Raw genomic sequence first — 17,374 nt, forward strand, 5'->3', positions numbered from 1 at the left:
CCAACTAGTTTTTGAGTTTTAATTTTCAGCTATAGTTACATTAATTGTCAACAACTAAAATAGAAACTGTTTAATTTCCATGACAACGAGAACTGCCTAACGACCAAACCCTTCTCTTCTAAAGTGTTTAAAGTCAGTAGAAATATAAAGTAGAAATATTTTACGAAAAATAATTTTTCAATGTTATTTTATCAACTAGTGACTTTTTGTTTATAAACAATTAACGTCAAAACACGTTTAAAATAATTTATGCTAATTGTTTTGTATACTGCATTTTGAATGTATTAAAAAGAATTTGATTGACATTCTATTCTGTTAGAGGTTAAGGACAATTTAGAAAAATGAATTTTGCAATCTAAGTACAAAACTTAACAGTAGAAAAAAATTATTAAAAAATGGAAGAATTAGAATTCGATACGAAAATTCCTGACGAAGGTGAAGAGACTTTTGAAGGAGAAGAATATGATGAAGCTCAAATTTCAGTCTCTCCTTCGTCAACCATGGACTTTAGGTAAGGACATTATTAATTTTAATACGAAAATTTTAATTAGAATTAGAATTGCAATCTGTAATACTAGATAATGCATAGATATTTCTAATTTCTAATTTCTAATTTACAAAAAAAAATTCAATTATTGCTTGTATTATTTACAGTGAACTGAAAATAAATACTATTTTCTTTTATTTATATTTTATGGTGAACTAAAAATAAATTCTATTATCTTTTATTTATAGTCAACTAAAAATAGATTTTACATTCCTTTATTTAAAAGTCAACTATAAATAAATAGAAAAAATATACGATAATGCAGAAAAAGATTAACAAACCACAATAAATAATTTCTATTACCAAATAGTTAATTACAATACATTCGCTAATGATATGAACTTTTACAACTTTAGGCAATCTTTAATTAAATATTCCCTTTTTTCAATTCAGAGTACTATGGATTCGAGACAGAGTTTTGAAATTTCTAGGATTAAACGGAATGAATCATCTTTTCAATGATCTTATAATGGTAATTACAAAATTTTCCATAACATTTTTTCCACAATCAGTATTTATGGCATAATAAATAATGCACAATAATAGTTATTTCATTGTTAATAATTGTCATTAACAGCTGATATATATGGATTACTCAATATCATCGCTATTTTTTCATATTGTTAACATGTTCTAATTCTAATAATTTGTTTTAATTTTTTATTATCATTATATTATTACCATTATTTTTTATTATTATTATTATAATTAATTTTTTTATTATAATTATTATATTTAATCTTTTTATTATAATTATTATAATTAATCTTTTTATTGTAATTATTATAATTGTTTTACACTGACAAATATTTGAATCAAATAAAATTATCTTTGTTATACAGTCAACTAAAAATTATTTTCGAATTAAACATAACAATTTTGATTCAATAAATATAATAAGTTTGATTCAATAAACATTACGCTTAATTCAATTATCAAATATGCTTAATTCAAACTTACTTTTTTAGTTGTCTACTTATTTTTGAATTAAAAAAAAAAATTTTTTTAGTGCAATATAATTATTATAATTATTTTTATTGGTATTTAATTGTTAAATAATTAGTATTATTATAAATTAATTGTTAAGTCATTGTTAATTAATTCGTATTGTTAATTTATAATTAATTAATTTGTATGGTTAATAAATTATTAACTCATTCGTATTGATAATTAATTGTTAATTAATTTGTATTGTTAATTAATTATTAATTAATTCATATTGATAATTAATTGTTAATTAATTCGTATTGTTAATTCCTATTATTATTGTATACTATTTTAATTTAGAAAAATGAGCGCCAAATTGAAAGGGAACTTCTCGATTTTTTAACATTTGACACTTATGGGGTAAAAGATTTATCGAAGAAGCAAGTATTTTTTTATAAAACGTATTGCAATGAAACAATACAGGAGGAAGTGTCAGTATGGGAAGAAAGTAAGTTTTAATTTTCCATTGTACGTAAACATCTTAATAAATTGAATTACAAAAAAAATGTTATTGTACTCACCACTCTGATGAGGGCAGGTCACCGTAAAATTACCGCCATGACTGCATTCGCCACAAAAAGTCGGCCGCAAAGGTTGACAAAAAGCGCACCTGGTAACGTCTAAAACAAAAATTGAACATTTGCACATTTTTGCACTGATATTTTATATTTTTAAAAATATAAAAAAAGAAATATTTCATTTTTCTAATATTTATTTCATTATCCTACTTTAAATTTTATTCGTTGTTCGAATATAGTATAGAATATTTATACAACTATTATTATTATTACATTTATTATTTTAATAATCAAAATTAAAAATTGAAATTAAAATTAAAAGCAATAAAAAATATAGGTATTTTTTATTTATTTAAAATCTTTTGCAAAAAGCACTGTAAATATTTGTGAATTAATTCAAGTAGATTAATTAATTATTATTGAATTAATTCAAATAGATAAATTAATTATTATTATTAAAATAATTCAAATAAATTGAAAGAAAACTAAAAAATTACCATTTCGTGAAAAAAAGGAAAAGTGGAAAAACAAGAGGAGCGAAAAAAGGAGAAGAAACCGAAGAAGGGAAAGAAAATGAAAGGCAAAAAAGATGCGAATGATTTGGAAAGTTCGGCAGTCAGTGCAATCACAGGCTCTACAATGTCATTGGGCAAATCTTTTCACTCGATTTTAATAGCCAGCGAGACTGGCGAAGAGGGTGATTTTTTCGATCACGAGGAAGATGAAGACGAAGTAAGAATCGAAACTCCCATCACACAATTGAAAAAAAAATCTAAAACGAAAAGCGATTCGTCTCGTAAGTGAAATTTATTATTTCTACTAATAATTATCAAGAATTAATTTTTCTCAACAAGTAAATAATTTAGAAATAAAAATAAGAAGTAAATAATTTAGAAAGAAAAATAAGAAGTAAATAATTCAGAAATAAAAATTAAAAGTAGGTAAATAATTTAGAAATAAAAATAAGAAGTAAATAATTCAGAAATAAAAATAAGAAGGAAATAATTTAGAAATAAAATAATAAGTAAATAATTTAGAAATAAAAATAAGAAATAAATAATTAAGAAGTAATTATAAACAACTAAGAAAAGAAAATTAACTAAATTCTCATATAAGGAATAATTCATAATTAATACAAAAGAGAAATTTACATAAATATAATTGCAAAATGAAATTTTTTAACAAAAAATAATTTACAGTCGAAACGGTGACTTTCTTACCGCCACCTGGAGATGAGGACAAGTACATACTCATTAAGGTAATAAGTGCAAGATAATAAACAGAAGTTCATAAACTTTGTAATAATTTATCTCTCTCTCTCTCTCTCTCTCAAAAAAAAAAAAAGAAGTGAAATCTCATATTTTCATATATTAAAGACAGAAAAAAATTACAAAAAAATGTATTTATTTATTACAATGTTTTTAACGACATAATTTTTTAGAAAGTAGTGGACAAAGTTGTTGAAGTACCCGTTATACATATATTTTTTGGCGAAATTGATTCTAAACGATGTGATTTAAAGGACATAAATCTTATATATTTTATGAGAACTAATGATGAAGGAACACCTGTTTTTAATACTCTTGAAGTGTGCTTTGCGGAAATGCCAAGTTACTTTGTCGTTGGATCTTTAAATGGCCAATTCTTGCCAACTCTTAATCGCATGCTCACTTACGTAATTATATTTTTTATGCATCGTATTTCGAAATTATTTTCTGTCCTAAAATATCATTTTATTTTCATATTTTTGAAATAAAGTAAGCAAATTTTACTTTTATTCGAAAATCAATTAGTGAATATTATTAAATATTACTAATATTAATATTATTAAAACTTTTATAGAATTTTAAGAACAATAAATATTAATGATATTATTTACTATATTCAGCAAAAAAAAAATATATTTGACTCAGAGCCAAATTTTTATTTATTTCAAATAAATTTTATTTATTTCAAACAAATAAGGAACCTAATTGCTTCTGAGACAAATATACTTTTATTTAACTCAAATAAATTATATTTTGTTTAAATAAAATTTTTCTCTCGGTGTTTTAATGTTATTTACTATTTATATTCTTATGCATTTATCAATTAAAAAATTTTTAATACATAATAATAATAATAAAAATGTTTCCTCAGGTTATTAAACCTCTGGTGGAAAAACAATTCCGAGGTCCAGCGGCAGCGCAGAGACTCTACACTCAAGAAATGTACAGCACGATATCTGGTTTAAATAATGAAAAATTATCATCGACATTGCAAAATATTGCAGCGTCCCAGGTTTCAAAAATAATTTTTAAAAATTTATTTTTATAATTCTAAGTCAGACAGTCCAAACAAAAAAAAAAAATGAATTGTTTTCTAATTTTTTTGGTGTAAGTAGTAAAAGTTGTTTTTAGCCAGACACAGTCTTATTTACATTCATTTTTTTGTTTTGGTGTTCAATTAATTGTCTTGAAAAGTTAAAAATAAGATTAAAATAAATTAAATATTAAATTAAAAAAATTAAAACTAAGAAAAGGTAAAATTCAAACTAAAAATGAATAAAGTTAAATAATTCTCACTACAGGTTTCTGCTTTTATGAGACCTTCCGACTACAGAAGAATCGCGTTGGCAGCAATGAAATCGAAAAGTACAGTTCTCGATTCAGGGGAGCAAAAAAATAGTGATAGGGTTGTGGGAAAAAATGATACCAATCAGCAGAGGGGGGATTTAATTCGCAGTAAAAGTGGAAAAGAAATTCCCCTCAGTCAAAAGCAATCAGATATTAGAAAATCTGATTCGATGTCATTCAGGTCACAGAGATCGATTCATTCGGCGACTATTGTTATTAAAAACGAGGAAATCGACGAAACTCCAATCGAACCGGTTAAGAAGGATTTGCTCGATTACTTGAATAAATTAACCGCAAGTGTCGAATGGTACTTTTTTTTCTCATTTTATATATTTTGTTTTTTATTTTTGTATTTTTATTTTGTATTTTTGTATTTTTGTATTTTTGTATTTTTGTATTTTTGTATTTTTGTATTTTTGTATTTTTGTATTTTTGTATTTTTGTATTTTTGTATTTTTGTATTTTTGTTGTATTATTCTGTTTGTTAAAAGTTTCCAATTGTTTCTAATTCAGGACATTGGATCATATTGAGAGCGACACACTGCTGACAATACCAAAAATTGACGAATTAACGGATCCGGAAGTAAGAGACGAGACTTTAAGTTCAAAGAAGGAAATCGTCGCACAATTGGAAGAGGCAGTTGGATCATGGGGTAAACACATACAAAAGGTATTAAAAAAATACAAAAAAGCAATAAAAAATTGAAAAATAACGAAAAAAAAACAAAAAACTTTGAAATTAATTTTAAAAAATGAAAAACAGACATTGGACACTTACGCCAGGAAAGAACTGAAGGGAAATGGTCCAATGGCAGAGTATGATGACTGGAGAGAAAGAGAGACATCACTCTCAGTGTTGGTTGAGCAACTAAAAACACCAATTGTCCAAAGAATACTGTCAATTTTAAATCAATGTCAGTCAACAATTGGCTCGAATTTTGAGTATTTTCAAAAGGAACTTTGGAAGAATTATGCCGAGGCCAGGGACAATAATAAGTTTCTCTTCACAGTATTGAGGTATTTCAAGGTGATGATACGAAATAGGTGTTAAAAATTAACTACAATTATAGTAATTTTCAGTAAATAAAGTAGAAAAACAAGCTACAGTAAAGTAAAAAAATAAAAAACAAAAATTGACTCTACTTATAAATAAAAATCGAAATTTTATAACTACTTAAATTAAATTTACATATAACTACTTTAAAAACGAAAAGAAATATTTATAGCTATTATATAAGAAATTAAGACTAAAAATTGCTATTATTTTAGAAAATCGAAATTAAAAAATTAAACATTCCTTTAAAAAATCGAATATTTCCTCATTTTTTTGACTTAAGTAGTCAAAGTAATTTATAGCCAGACACATCTGCTAAATCTTAAATAAATATTAAAGAACTAAAAAACTAAATTAAAAATGAAATGCTTTAAATAAATAAATTGAAATTAAAAATTAAACATTCCTTTAAAAAATCGAGTATTTTCTAAAAATTTTTGACGTAAGTAGTCAAAGTAATTTCTAGTCAGACATTTCTTGTAGATACTAAATAAATATTAAAGAATTCAACAACCGAAATTAAAAATTATGCGTGCTTTAAATAAACTAAAATTAAAAATTAAAGATTCCTTTAAAAAATCAAGTATTTTCTAATTTTTTGGCGTAAGTAGTCACAGTAATTTCTAGTCAGACACATTTTGTAGAAACTAAATAAATATTAAAGATCTAAAAAAACGAAATTAAAAATTAAATGCTATGAATAAATAAATCGAAATTAAAAGCTATTAAATACACTGAAATTAAAAATGAAATGCCCAAAAATAGATCAAAATTAAAAATTTGATGCCCAGATAAATCAAATTTGGAAATTCTGTGCCTATTTAGGTAAATCGAAATTAAAAATCAATTGCTTTTATATAAACAGAAATCGAAAATTAAATACCAATAAAAAAATTGAAATTAAAAATACGAAAAAAAAGGAAAATTAATAAATAAATAAAATAATGAAAAAAAAAATTCAAAATACTTAAAAATAAATTTTTGATAATCAATTAATAAAAAAATATTCACACACAGTTGATGGATGAGAGTGATTCTTTCGAGACAATAGCGGACGCGATTCCATTACTGATGAATGGAATACAAATGATGTGGGTCCTGTCAAAATACTACAGCATTGAGAATAAAATGGTGCCATTGCTCGAGAGAATTTCATGGCAATTGTCTCAAAATGTGACGAAGAATCTTTCAGTCAAAACACTTTTTAAGTAAGTTATATAAGATTACTGCGTCAATTTTTATCAAGTCCATCTTTTTTATACTTTTCAACTAAATAGGTGTAATAAGAATGCAGAACGCATTTGTCTGACTAAAAATGCCATTTACTACTAATTGAAACTAATTATTTTTTAGAAAAAAATATTTTACATTTTTTTCTAAAATAAAATCAAAATGAAATATTATTGAACTTATTTAATTAATAGTTAAATGTGTTATTTATATTATTTTACATTAATAGAAAAATTATATTCTTCATGAAAAGCAAGTTTTGAGCTAATTTAACGGTTTCTTGAAAAAATTATTTACAAACATTTAATTATTTACAAACCAATAATTAACAATATTTTTTATTAATTAATTAGTTAATATTATAAGTTATAATTATTAATAACATAAATATAAATTATAAAAAATTAACTTTTATTTTTTAATTTGCTATTTTCCTAATAAGTAGTAAATGATTCTCAAAGTCAGACGAAACGTAAATATTACTCTTTTTTATTTCAGTAGAAAATAACAGTAACTCTCAGACCAACTTTACTTTATTTTTATATTGTTCCTATAAAAATAGAATTTATACATAAAGACAGAAAGTAGAATAAGTCATTTTTTGTCAGACAAAATATTTCTATTTTCTTGTAAACTTATAATCAGTAGTAACAGTCCGTTCAAGTCAGACGAGTAATAATTTTTTTAATGACTTAATTTCTACAATTTGGTGACTAAGTTTAATTATTTAAATACTTTTATACAAAATAAATTTAGAAAGTAGTAAAATTCATTTTTTGTCAGACAAAATATTTTTAAATCAATTTAAATTTATAATTAGTAGTAAAAGTCAGCTCAAGTCAGACAAGTAATTTTTTTTAGTGACTAAGTTTAGTTATTTAGTGACTTTTATATGAAAAAGTAGTAAAAGTAATTTTTTGTCAGACAAAATATTTCTAATAAATTTCTTGTAAATTTATAATCAGTAGTAACAGTCAGATTAAGCCAGACAAGCAATTTTTTCTAATGTTTTAATTTCCACAATTTGGTAACTAAGTTTAGTAAAAAAGTGATAAGATTTATTAAAGTCAGACAAGATAGTTTCACTTTGTTTAAAATTTTGTGTTAAATAAATTACCAGACAATTTTTTTTGTTATTTTTACTCTTAAGAAATTGTTGTTAAACAAAAAGACCGCAAGATTTTCTACAGTTTGATGTGAGTATAGTAAAAGACATTCTATGTCAGACAAAATTTTTTTAATTCTTAAATCTCTACAAATCGCAGTAAAACTTAACTAGTAAATTTTTTCCCAATTTTTATTTCCCTTGTTAATAAAATGTTCAGTCTAGAAAATCATTAATTTTATTTTAGTAAAAAAAATTATTCCGCACTAGAAAAAGGTTACAAATTCTAAAAGTGGAAAGTAGTAAAAAAAAACTATAAAGTTGTCAGTAAAATTGTAAAGTAATAAAGGAAAGGATAAAGTAGTCAGGAAAATTATAAAGTGGTTAAGAAAAATATAAAGTAGTAAAAGAATTTTTTAGTCAGACAATTGTGATGAGATTTTTAATATTTTAAAATTAAATTATTATTTCAATTTTAGTCCGACCATTTTTTTTTCTAACAAAACATCTTTTTTTCCTTTGCCAAAATATTTAGAAAACCTCTAGAGGAAGTAATTCAAATGACCCAGAATGCTCACAAAATGACAAAAAAATGGAAGGCCACGTACCTCGAGACAAGAAGAAGTATTGAAAATTCCGGAAAAGGAGTACGCTGGGAATTCGATCAGCGTCGTTTATTCAAGGAAACAGAATACATATCGAATGTCTGTAAAGATTTGAATACAATAGCAAGTGTTGTTGAGGATTTTTACAATATATTCGGAGCCGAATTGAAATCAATAATCAACGATCCAACGCAAATCGATGCAATTGTGAAGCGCGTTGGTAAACTGACTCTACCAATTCAGGAGGCTGACTTTAATATTTTCTCCGAATTCAATAGAGAAAATTGGGAAGCAACAATGAATTGGTTTAATTCACAAGTGATAATTTTAGAGAGTGATGCTAAAATATTCATTGACGAGTGTTTTATGGTTTTAATAAGTGCCGAGGAGGCACTTTACATGTTGATGAAATTCAAAAAAATGAAAACAAGAGCAGCCATTCAGGAGCAATTGTCGAAGAAATTTGACGTTATTATGCAACAATTCAGCAAGGAAATTGGAATGGTTGAGGATTTATTTAATCAGGGTTTGTTTACTTATTCTTTATTTCAAAAAAAATTTTTTTTTACCACAATTAAATTTTTTTAAACCCAAATACAATTTTTATTTAAATTTAAAAAAAATTGTTACAGACAAATTAATTCATTTGAAACAAATAAATTCAGTTGAAGCAAATAAATTTAATTAAAACAAATAAATTCAGTTGAAGCAAATAAATTTAATTAAAACAAATAAATTTAGTTGGAAAAAATAAATTTTATTTAAATGAAGTAGAATTTTATTGGAAACAAATCAATTTAATGTAAAAAAAAATTACTAAGAGAAAAATATAAATTTTTCTCCTAGTAATTTTTTTTAACCTCTTACTTGATGTAAAAATTAGTATGTTGATTTATTTATAAATTTGAAATCAGAAACAAATAAATTTATTAAAAACAAAGAAAATTAATCATGAAACAAATTAATTATATTAAAATCAAAGAAAATTTTATTTAAATTAAATAAAAAATTTCTTGTTTATAGGTAAAAGAAATCCACCGCTACTGTCATATCATCCACCAATTGCTGGTGCAATTTTCTGGGAAAGACAATTATTTCATCGACTCAAGGATCCAGTGATTCTATTTCAAAATATCAAAGAATTGAAAAACAGTGATTTAAAGTTATTCGCTTTCGGCCAATACATGGAATTGGCAAAGCAAATGGAGTCCTTTGAGGAAAGCAAATTTTTCACATGGCTAGAGAAAGCTCAATTTATAGCTGTCAATTCAATGAAACAAAGTATTCTCTCAATAGAATCGGGTAAAAAAAGATTTATCCAAGTTTTTAAATAAATTCAAATTTTACTATTTATCTAATTTCTCATAAAACTTAATAAAATTTTTAATTTAAATTCGGAAATTCTAAATTTAAAATTTAAATTTTGAAATTTTTAATTTAGAATTTAAATTTTAAAACAAACAAAATTACAAAGTTTAGTCATGAACTATCAAAAATAATTATATAAAATACTCCTTTCAGGTGATGGAGAAAAATTTCCAACTTATTTTAGTAAAAAGAGAAAATCGAAGACTAAGGAACGTAGTCTTCTTACACTCACTGAATCAGCGAAACGAAACGAGCGAATTTTGTCCAAATTTAGTTTCGGTAGAGTAAATAATTTTTGTAATAACAATATTATAATTATTATTCAATATAAAAAATAATACTTTAATTATTTCGTTTCTATATTTCGGTAATTTTTGTCAGAGTAAATAATTTTCATAATAATAATTATTTCTCTTAATACTAAATTTACTTGGCTAATACATATTTATTTAAATTATTATTTATATGCAAAATAAATATTTAGCAAAGTAAATAAATTTTAAAATAATTATTTTCTTTTGTATTAAATTTATTTTTTTCAATATATTTTATTATTTTCAATTAATTTTTTTTTTGATTGAATCATTTGTGAATTTTAAATTTAAATGAATTCGTAAATTTTAATTTATAACTAAAAAAAATTCCGTGAAAAAAATGCAGGTACAGGTGATTCTGCAATTATGACAATGAGATCGACTGTGGGCAAAAAAACATTGCATTCGGAGAGAACGGATATAAAATCCGAGAGAAAAGAAGACGATATTAATTCAAAGCAATTGTCAAAAATTGTATCCATATTTAAGGAATCCAAATTGCCAACTTTACCCGCTTTGCCCGAGAAAAAGGAGAAAAAAATCACCTGGGCGGAAATAATGCAAGGATACATTCTTACTGAACGTAATTTGAGATTTAAATTGAACTTCGATTTGTCGATATTTGAAATAATTCGTGAGGTATAAAATTCCTTTCAAAAGAATTATTTATTTATTTATTTGCAAATAATTTTTTTTCTACTTTCAAAATAATCTTAATTAATTTTATTTAACAATTTTACGCTTAAAAAATTATTTTATCCAAATATTCGTTTATTTGTCTATTATCAAGTCTATTATCCAATAATTTTTATTCTAGTCAATTAAATCGTATTTGCTTTAAATACTGAAATTATTAGTCGGTTTAAATAAAATTTATTAGAACTAAGTGAATATTATTTGATTTAAATAAATATTTATTTGATAATAGACAAGTAGTCGGATATTTAAATTAAATAATTTTTTTTCCAGTGTAATATTGAGAAAATTAACAATTTTTTAATTTGAATTTAGAAAGTAAAAATAATTTTTCTCCATTTTTTTGAAACTTCTATTTCAGGCCGAACTATTGGAACAACTTCGTTTCGAATTACCCGCAGTAATAAAAGACGTTAGCATTCAAAAAATTCGATTAAACAAAGATAAGGAGAACACGGAAAAAATGGTCAATCAGTACAATGAAATTCTTAACAAATTGGATCACGTTGATGTAATTACTTTCAATTTTAATAAAATTAGATTTTAAAAACAGTAAAATTTTTTTAAATAAAAAAAAACACAAACACAGGTACAACTTTTGAAAAATGCTTTGAAAAATATGGAAAAATATATGCAACCTGGAGTGACGAGATTGAATTGGCATTCCTTAGGTATCAAAGAGTATGCTTCGAGTTGTAATAAATTATTAAAAACTTTAGTCTCCCTCGTGTCACAAGTGGACCAAATAAAAGCTGATCTTGAGCAAAGAATTAATTTTCAAGTCTACAATTTATATTCAACAAATCAAGATCCATGTGTTCCGGGTTATCAACTGCAAACTTGTAGGGTTGGTTAACTTTTTCTCAAAAAATAAAAAATATAATTATAAATAATTATAATTATAATTATAATTATAATTTATTATTTATAATTATAATTATAATTTGTCCCTTAATTCTATAATTGAATCCATTTTTCCCTTTGAACGAATGTTTTAACATTTTGTTTGTTTTTCAAAATAGGATTACTATGCTGAAATTGAAACGAGAAGAACAGAGGTGACTTGTGCAATGACAAAAATTTACAGTTCTATTACCCCCCTGCTGATTAAATTGGAAAGTCTTGTGGAGGAAACTTCAACTGGAAAAAGCGAGGCAATGCAATTGTTTTACGAAAAATATGAATACAAAATATTCGATGGCTTTGTGAAGTAAGTTTCCGAAATTTAATTAAAATTATGAATAAAACTTGTTAAATTTCTAAAAATTTAGAATTAATTAAACTTAGAATTTTTTTTTTGCAACTAGGACAGAATAATTTTTATAAACATATGCAAATTTTTTAACTTAAAAATACAAAAATACAAATATTTCCTTTTTGTAAAATTGTTTTTTAAAATTATTTTGTTATAAAATGCAGAAACAAAATAATCAGGCCTTTTTTCAAAATAAAAAAGAATAAAAAAACAGAAATGTAGAAAATATAAAAAATAGAAATACAAAAATATAAAAATAAAAATACAAAAATGTAAAAATGAAAATACAAAAATATAAAAATTAAAAAATTGAAAATAGAAAAAATAAGTAGAAAAATACAAAATTTTAAAAAGTAAAAATAGAAAAATATAGTAGTTCATAAGTATAAAAATTCTGCAAATAAAACATGAATTACTAAAAACCTATTTATTTTCTGTAGATGCTTCATAAAAAATTTGGAATTAATAAACAATTTATTGTCCGGCAATAAACCGCTTTTCACTGTCGAAGCCATTTTATTAGCGTCGGAAGTTGTTTTGAGACCATCGGCAGCCGAAATTTTTACGATAATTCTTCACGACGTGAAAGATTTAATGGATAGAGCGAAAAATTTTCCCCGTTGGAAAAGAGGCACTTGCCTCGTCTGCAAACCAGAACTACAATACGATGTGGAAATTTCTCTTCTATTTCACTTCTACGAAGATATAATGAACATTCAGGTTTTAAAAAACTTTTATGACGTCTCTCAATAAATTTCTAAACTAAATTTCTTTTTTTTAATTTCAAAATTCTTCGAAACAAAATTTTGAAAAAAAAACCAAATGCAGTATGCATAAATAAAAATTATATATTACTATAAACAAATAAAATAATATATATATAGATAAATAAAACAAAATTTATTCTACATTCAACAAAATATTTACATGAGACAACGATAAGTTTCTCTAAAATAGCTATTTTATTTATTATTTAGATTCAGAAGAGTGATAAAAACTCGTTATTAATTATAAATTTATAAATAAAACAATACATAACGAAAAAATAATTTTCGCAATTATTTCCAACACTGAAAATCGATTTCAGATAATCAATGATTTAATAAAAAATATACAAGAAACAGCGCAAAGAATAGCGACAAATTGCTTCACCTATCTTCTCAGATGGATAAAATACTCAAATATTTGGTATTTCGATAAAAGAAGTATGTGCGAAAAATTCGTCAATACTTGTCCAACATTGCAAAAATATGATGAAAAATTCACAATTTATGGGACAATAATTAAAGATATTCGTGAAATGAATAATTACTACGATCTTGGCAGCATCAGGTTTCCCAACAAACATTAATTTTAATTTCTTTATTTAAAAAAAAAAAAAAGAAAATTACAATTACAATTTCTTTCTACAAATTTAAAAAAAACTCTGGAATTTCTGAGTTTTTTCTACAAATCTAAAAAAAATTACAATTTTAGAGAGTAATTTTAAAAAATTATTAATTATAGGTAATAAAAATAATAATTTATCATATTGAAAAAATTAAAAAATTGAAGAAAAATATTCGTTTCTTTTTAGAATAAATCTAAAACCTCTTCTTCAAGAAATCAGTGAACATGCCACCGAATGGAAAAACATACTGGGAAAATATCTCTTGGACGAGACAATTGAATCGATGATTAATCTCAAGACAAAAATTGAAAATTATCGTGAGGAAATTGAACTCGTTATCAGTGGTTTGGAACGTTTTAAGACCATCATGCAAGCAATTTCCGATGTTAAAAAAATGGCAATTCAAGCTGATGTGCAGTACCGTTTGTACCAGGTTTTATTTTTCTTACGATAAATTAATTATTTTTTCAAAAATTTAAAAAAAACCTTTTTTGATTATAAATTTAATAAGAGTAACAATAAGCAAAAAGTAAGAATTTTCGACGAAAAGTGTATAAAAATTAACATAAATAAAAAATAAATAATAAATAATTAATTAATTAATTTAAATAATAAATAATTCAATGTAATTAACTAATCAATTATTATTAATCAATTTTCGATGCAAATAGGAAACATTTCGAACCCTCAGGATGCATAAAATAACATTTAATTCGGAGGACGAGAATATGGCTTACAAACTACAAGAGGATTGGGAGTCACTTTATTTGGGTGCTCTTTACAGAGCCACCACTTTGGAGAGTACAAAGGACAGATTTTGCGAGATGACAATTGAACAAATTGAAGATTTCAGTCGAGAATTTTTGGAGTTTTCTAAAGATTTTGAATCAAATGGTCCGGGAAGTGTTGGCGTTGATTTAGATCGAGGAATAAAAATGATGAGCGTAGGACTTTATATTTCTAATCAAATTTTTAACGTTCAAATAGACAACGATAAATTTTTATCAACAAAATATTATTTTCTGTATATTAACAAAAATTAGTTCTAAACTAAAAGTTCAATTTATAGTTTCATTCTTTTTTAATTTAATTTTTCACTTCAGTAAAGAAAAAAAAAATATTTTACACTGTAAATTTCTACTTAATATTTACTAAAATTCCTGTAGAAATTCCGTTGAACATTTTTAATGAATTTCTATAGAATGTTCACCAGATTTTATATAGAATCATTCTAGTAAAATTTTATAGAATTATTTTGAGTTATAATAGAGAATAAAATAATGAAAATGGAATAAAAAAAATAAAAAAGAAAACACAAAGTAAAATTAAAAAAAATAGGAAACAAAATAAATAATAGAAAATAGTATAAAAGTAGTGAATAAAATGAAGAAAATAGGAAGGCAAATAAAACAAATGTTAATAAAATAATGAAAGAAGAATATAAAACAAAGAAAGTAGAAAATAACATAAAGAAAATAAAAAATAATAAAGAAAGTAGAAAATAAAAAAAAGAAAATTGAAAATAAATTAAAGAGAATAGAAAATAATAAAAAAAAATGTTAATAAAATAATGAAAGTAAAATAGAAAACAAAGAAAGTAGAAAATAACATAAAGAAAATAAAAAATAATAAAGAAAGTAGAAAATAAAAAAAAAGATAGAAAATAAATTAAAGAGAATAAAAAATAATAAAAAAATAGAAAATAAAATAAAGAAAATAGAAAAACATATTTAACCAAAAAAGCAATTTTTCCTCTCCCCAGGATTATGGAAAACAAATTGAATCATTGGAGGAGAAGAGACTCGATTTAGTGAATGCCGAAATTCTATTCGACCTTGAACCGACGGATTACACATTTTTTCTGAATGTCAAAAGAGATTACGAGGGAATGGAATTATTGTACAAATTGTACAAACAACAAAAGAACGCTCGTGATATTTGGTCAAAGACATTGTGGGTGAATTTGAATCCCCAACAATTAATGGACGGAATGGATGGATTTTTGAAGGAATTTCGAAAATTACCAAAAGCAGTTCGGGCGCTCAGTGTGGGACAAGCATTAGAGACAATAATGAAGGATTTCAGAAATTCCGTGCCACTATTTGTGGAATTGAAAAATGAAGCAATGAGGGAGAGACATTGGCAAGAATTGATGGAAAAAACAGGAAAACATTTCGATATGTCTCCCGACAGGTCCGCGAAGCAATAATTTATTTTTTTCAAATTTAAAAAGAAATATTTTTTTTTTAATACGATATTATCTTCAAGAAATTTTCATTGATTTTTTTATTTATCATTTTTAATGATTTTTTATCATTATTTTTACTATTATTATTATTATTAATATTTATTGTTATGTTTATTATTTATTTACTTATTTAATTTCATTATTCTTATTATTTATTATTATTAATTTTGTTATTAATTATTACTTATTATTATTTATTATTATTAATTATTAGTTATTATTACTTATTATTAATTATTATTAATTATTACTTATTATTCTTAATTATTAATAATAATATTGTTATTTTTTTTACTATTATAATTTACTTCTATTATTATGTAGTTGAAAAATCTGCAAAATTTACTTAAATTGTTTTTTAAATAATTTTTCGAACATTTTGTAAACAAAGAAATATTCGAATAAGAATTTTAGAATGAATTTAAATGTAACATTATAAAATGAAATGTGAATGTAAAAACGAAAAAAATTTTAAGATAAAAAAACCCTTCACTTCCATCATTTCCTAAAATAATTTTCATGTTCTATGAATTTTTAATATAAAAATGAAAAAATTGTTAAAAAAAAATGTTATTTAATATTATTTAGTAGTTCAAAATTATTTTTTTTTCAATTTCTTATATTTAGGACATAGTTTTTTATTCAGAAAAAATTTGTTCTACTAAATTCCTGTGTGAAAAATAACTAAAAACATAAATAGCCTGATTTTATTTTGATATTTTTTATTTTATTCCTAATTAACTAAATTAATTAGTAATAATTAAATTCTGAAAATAAAAATTCGTAAAACATGAAATTCTTTTTTCGAAAAAAGACTTTATTAACAATGTGCAAAAGAAATAAATAATTTATTAATATTAATAAATAATAATAAATATTATATTAATAAACCTTGAAAAAATTATTACTGGGGGAAATGAGATACCTGACCAGATAAAATGGAGGGGTGAGTAATAATTTTTTTTTCACTCTTTTTGCATCCCTCCAAATTTAGTACAGTCAAAATTATATTTAATTATCAGATAAAAAAAAATGTCTTTTTTCACAAAAGGTTCACTTTGGAAAACATGTTTGCCATGGATTTGGCGAAACATCAAGAAATTGCGCAAATTATTGTTAACAATGCTATCAGAGAATTGTCAATCGAGAAAGGAGTGAAGGAAATCGCTCAAGTCTGGACAACAATGGATTTTACAGTCATTAAACATTTTAAAGGTTTAATAATTATTTTTTCAAAAATATTTTAAAGGTATAATAATTATTTTTTAAAAATATCTTGAAGGTTTAATAATTATTTCTTAAACAAAAATTTCTCAAAAAGTGTTTTAATTTAGGAAAATAAAATTATAAAAAATATTTGATTATAAAAATTTACCTTTTAAGAAAGATTACCTTCTTAGAAAAATAAAATTATAAAAAATATTTGATTATAAATAAATAAA

The 17,374-nt window shown here is 23.4% G+C and overlaps 1 protein-coding gene across 1 annotated transcript in view; it reads left to right on the plus strand.

Moving 5' to 3' along the window:
* The first annotated feature begins 4,782 nt into the window (after positions 1 to 4,782).
* LOC122499920 (dynein axonemal heavy chain 10) overlaps positions 4,783 to 17,374 on the plus strand; it is a 56,945-nt gene continuing 44,353 nt past the window's right edge. Inside the window, exons 1-17 of the mRNA XM_043608506.1 lie at positions 4,783 to 4,974; positions 5,181 to 5,337; positions 5,431 to 5,694; positions 6,739 to 6,929; positions 8,592 to 9,187; positions 9,685 to 9,963; positions 10,183 to 10,308; positions 10,690 to 10,982; positions 11,401 to 11,550; positions 11,629 to 11,886; positions 12,062 to 12,249; positions 12,735 to 13,014; positions 13,382 to 13,626; positions 13,871 to 14,117; positions 14,356 to 14,628; positions 15,447 to 15,877; positions 16,984 to 17,147. Of these exons, the coding sequence (XP_043464441.1) occupies positions 4,838 to 4,974; positions 5,181 to 5,337; positions 5,431 to 5,694; positions 6,739 to 6,929; positions 8,592 to 9,187; positions 9,685 to 9,963; positions 10,183 to 10,308; positions 10,690 to 10,982; positions 11,401 to 11,550; positions 11,629 to 11,886; positions 12,062 to 12,249; positions 12,735 to 13,014; positions 13,382 to 13,626; positions 13,871 to 14,117; positions 14,356 to 14,628; positions 15,447 to 15,877; positions 16,984 to 17,147 (4,279 nt within the window). The 5' untranslated portion in view covers positions 4,783 to 4,837. The remainder of the gene's footprint in view (positions 4,975 to 5,180; positions 5,338 to 5,430; positions 5,695 to 6,738; positions 6,930 to 8,591; positions 9,188 to 9,684; positions 9,964 to 10,182; positions 10,309 to 10,689; positions 10,983 to 11,400; positions 11,551 to 11,628; positions 11,887 to 12,061; positions 12,250 to 12,734; positions 13,015 to 13,381; positions 13,627 to 13,870; positions 14,118 to 14,355; positions 14,629 to 15,446; positions 15,878 to 16,983; positions 17,148 to 17,374) is intronic.

Source organism: Leptopilina heterotoma, unplaced genomic scaffold (genome assembly GCF_015476425.1).
Source record: "Leptopilina heterotoma isolate Lh14 unplaced genomic scaffold, ASM1547642v1 Lhet_18, whole genome shotgun sequence".
NCBI lineage: Eukaryota > Metazoa > Arthropoda > Insecta > Hymenoptera > Figitidae > Leptopilina > Leptopilina heterotoma.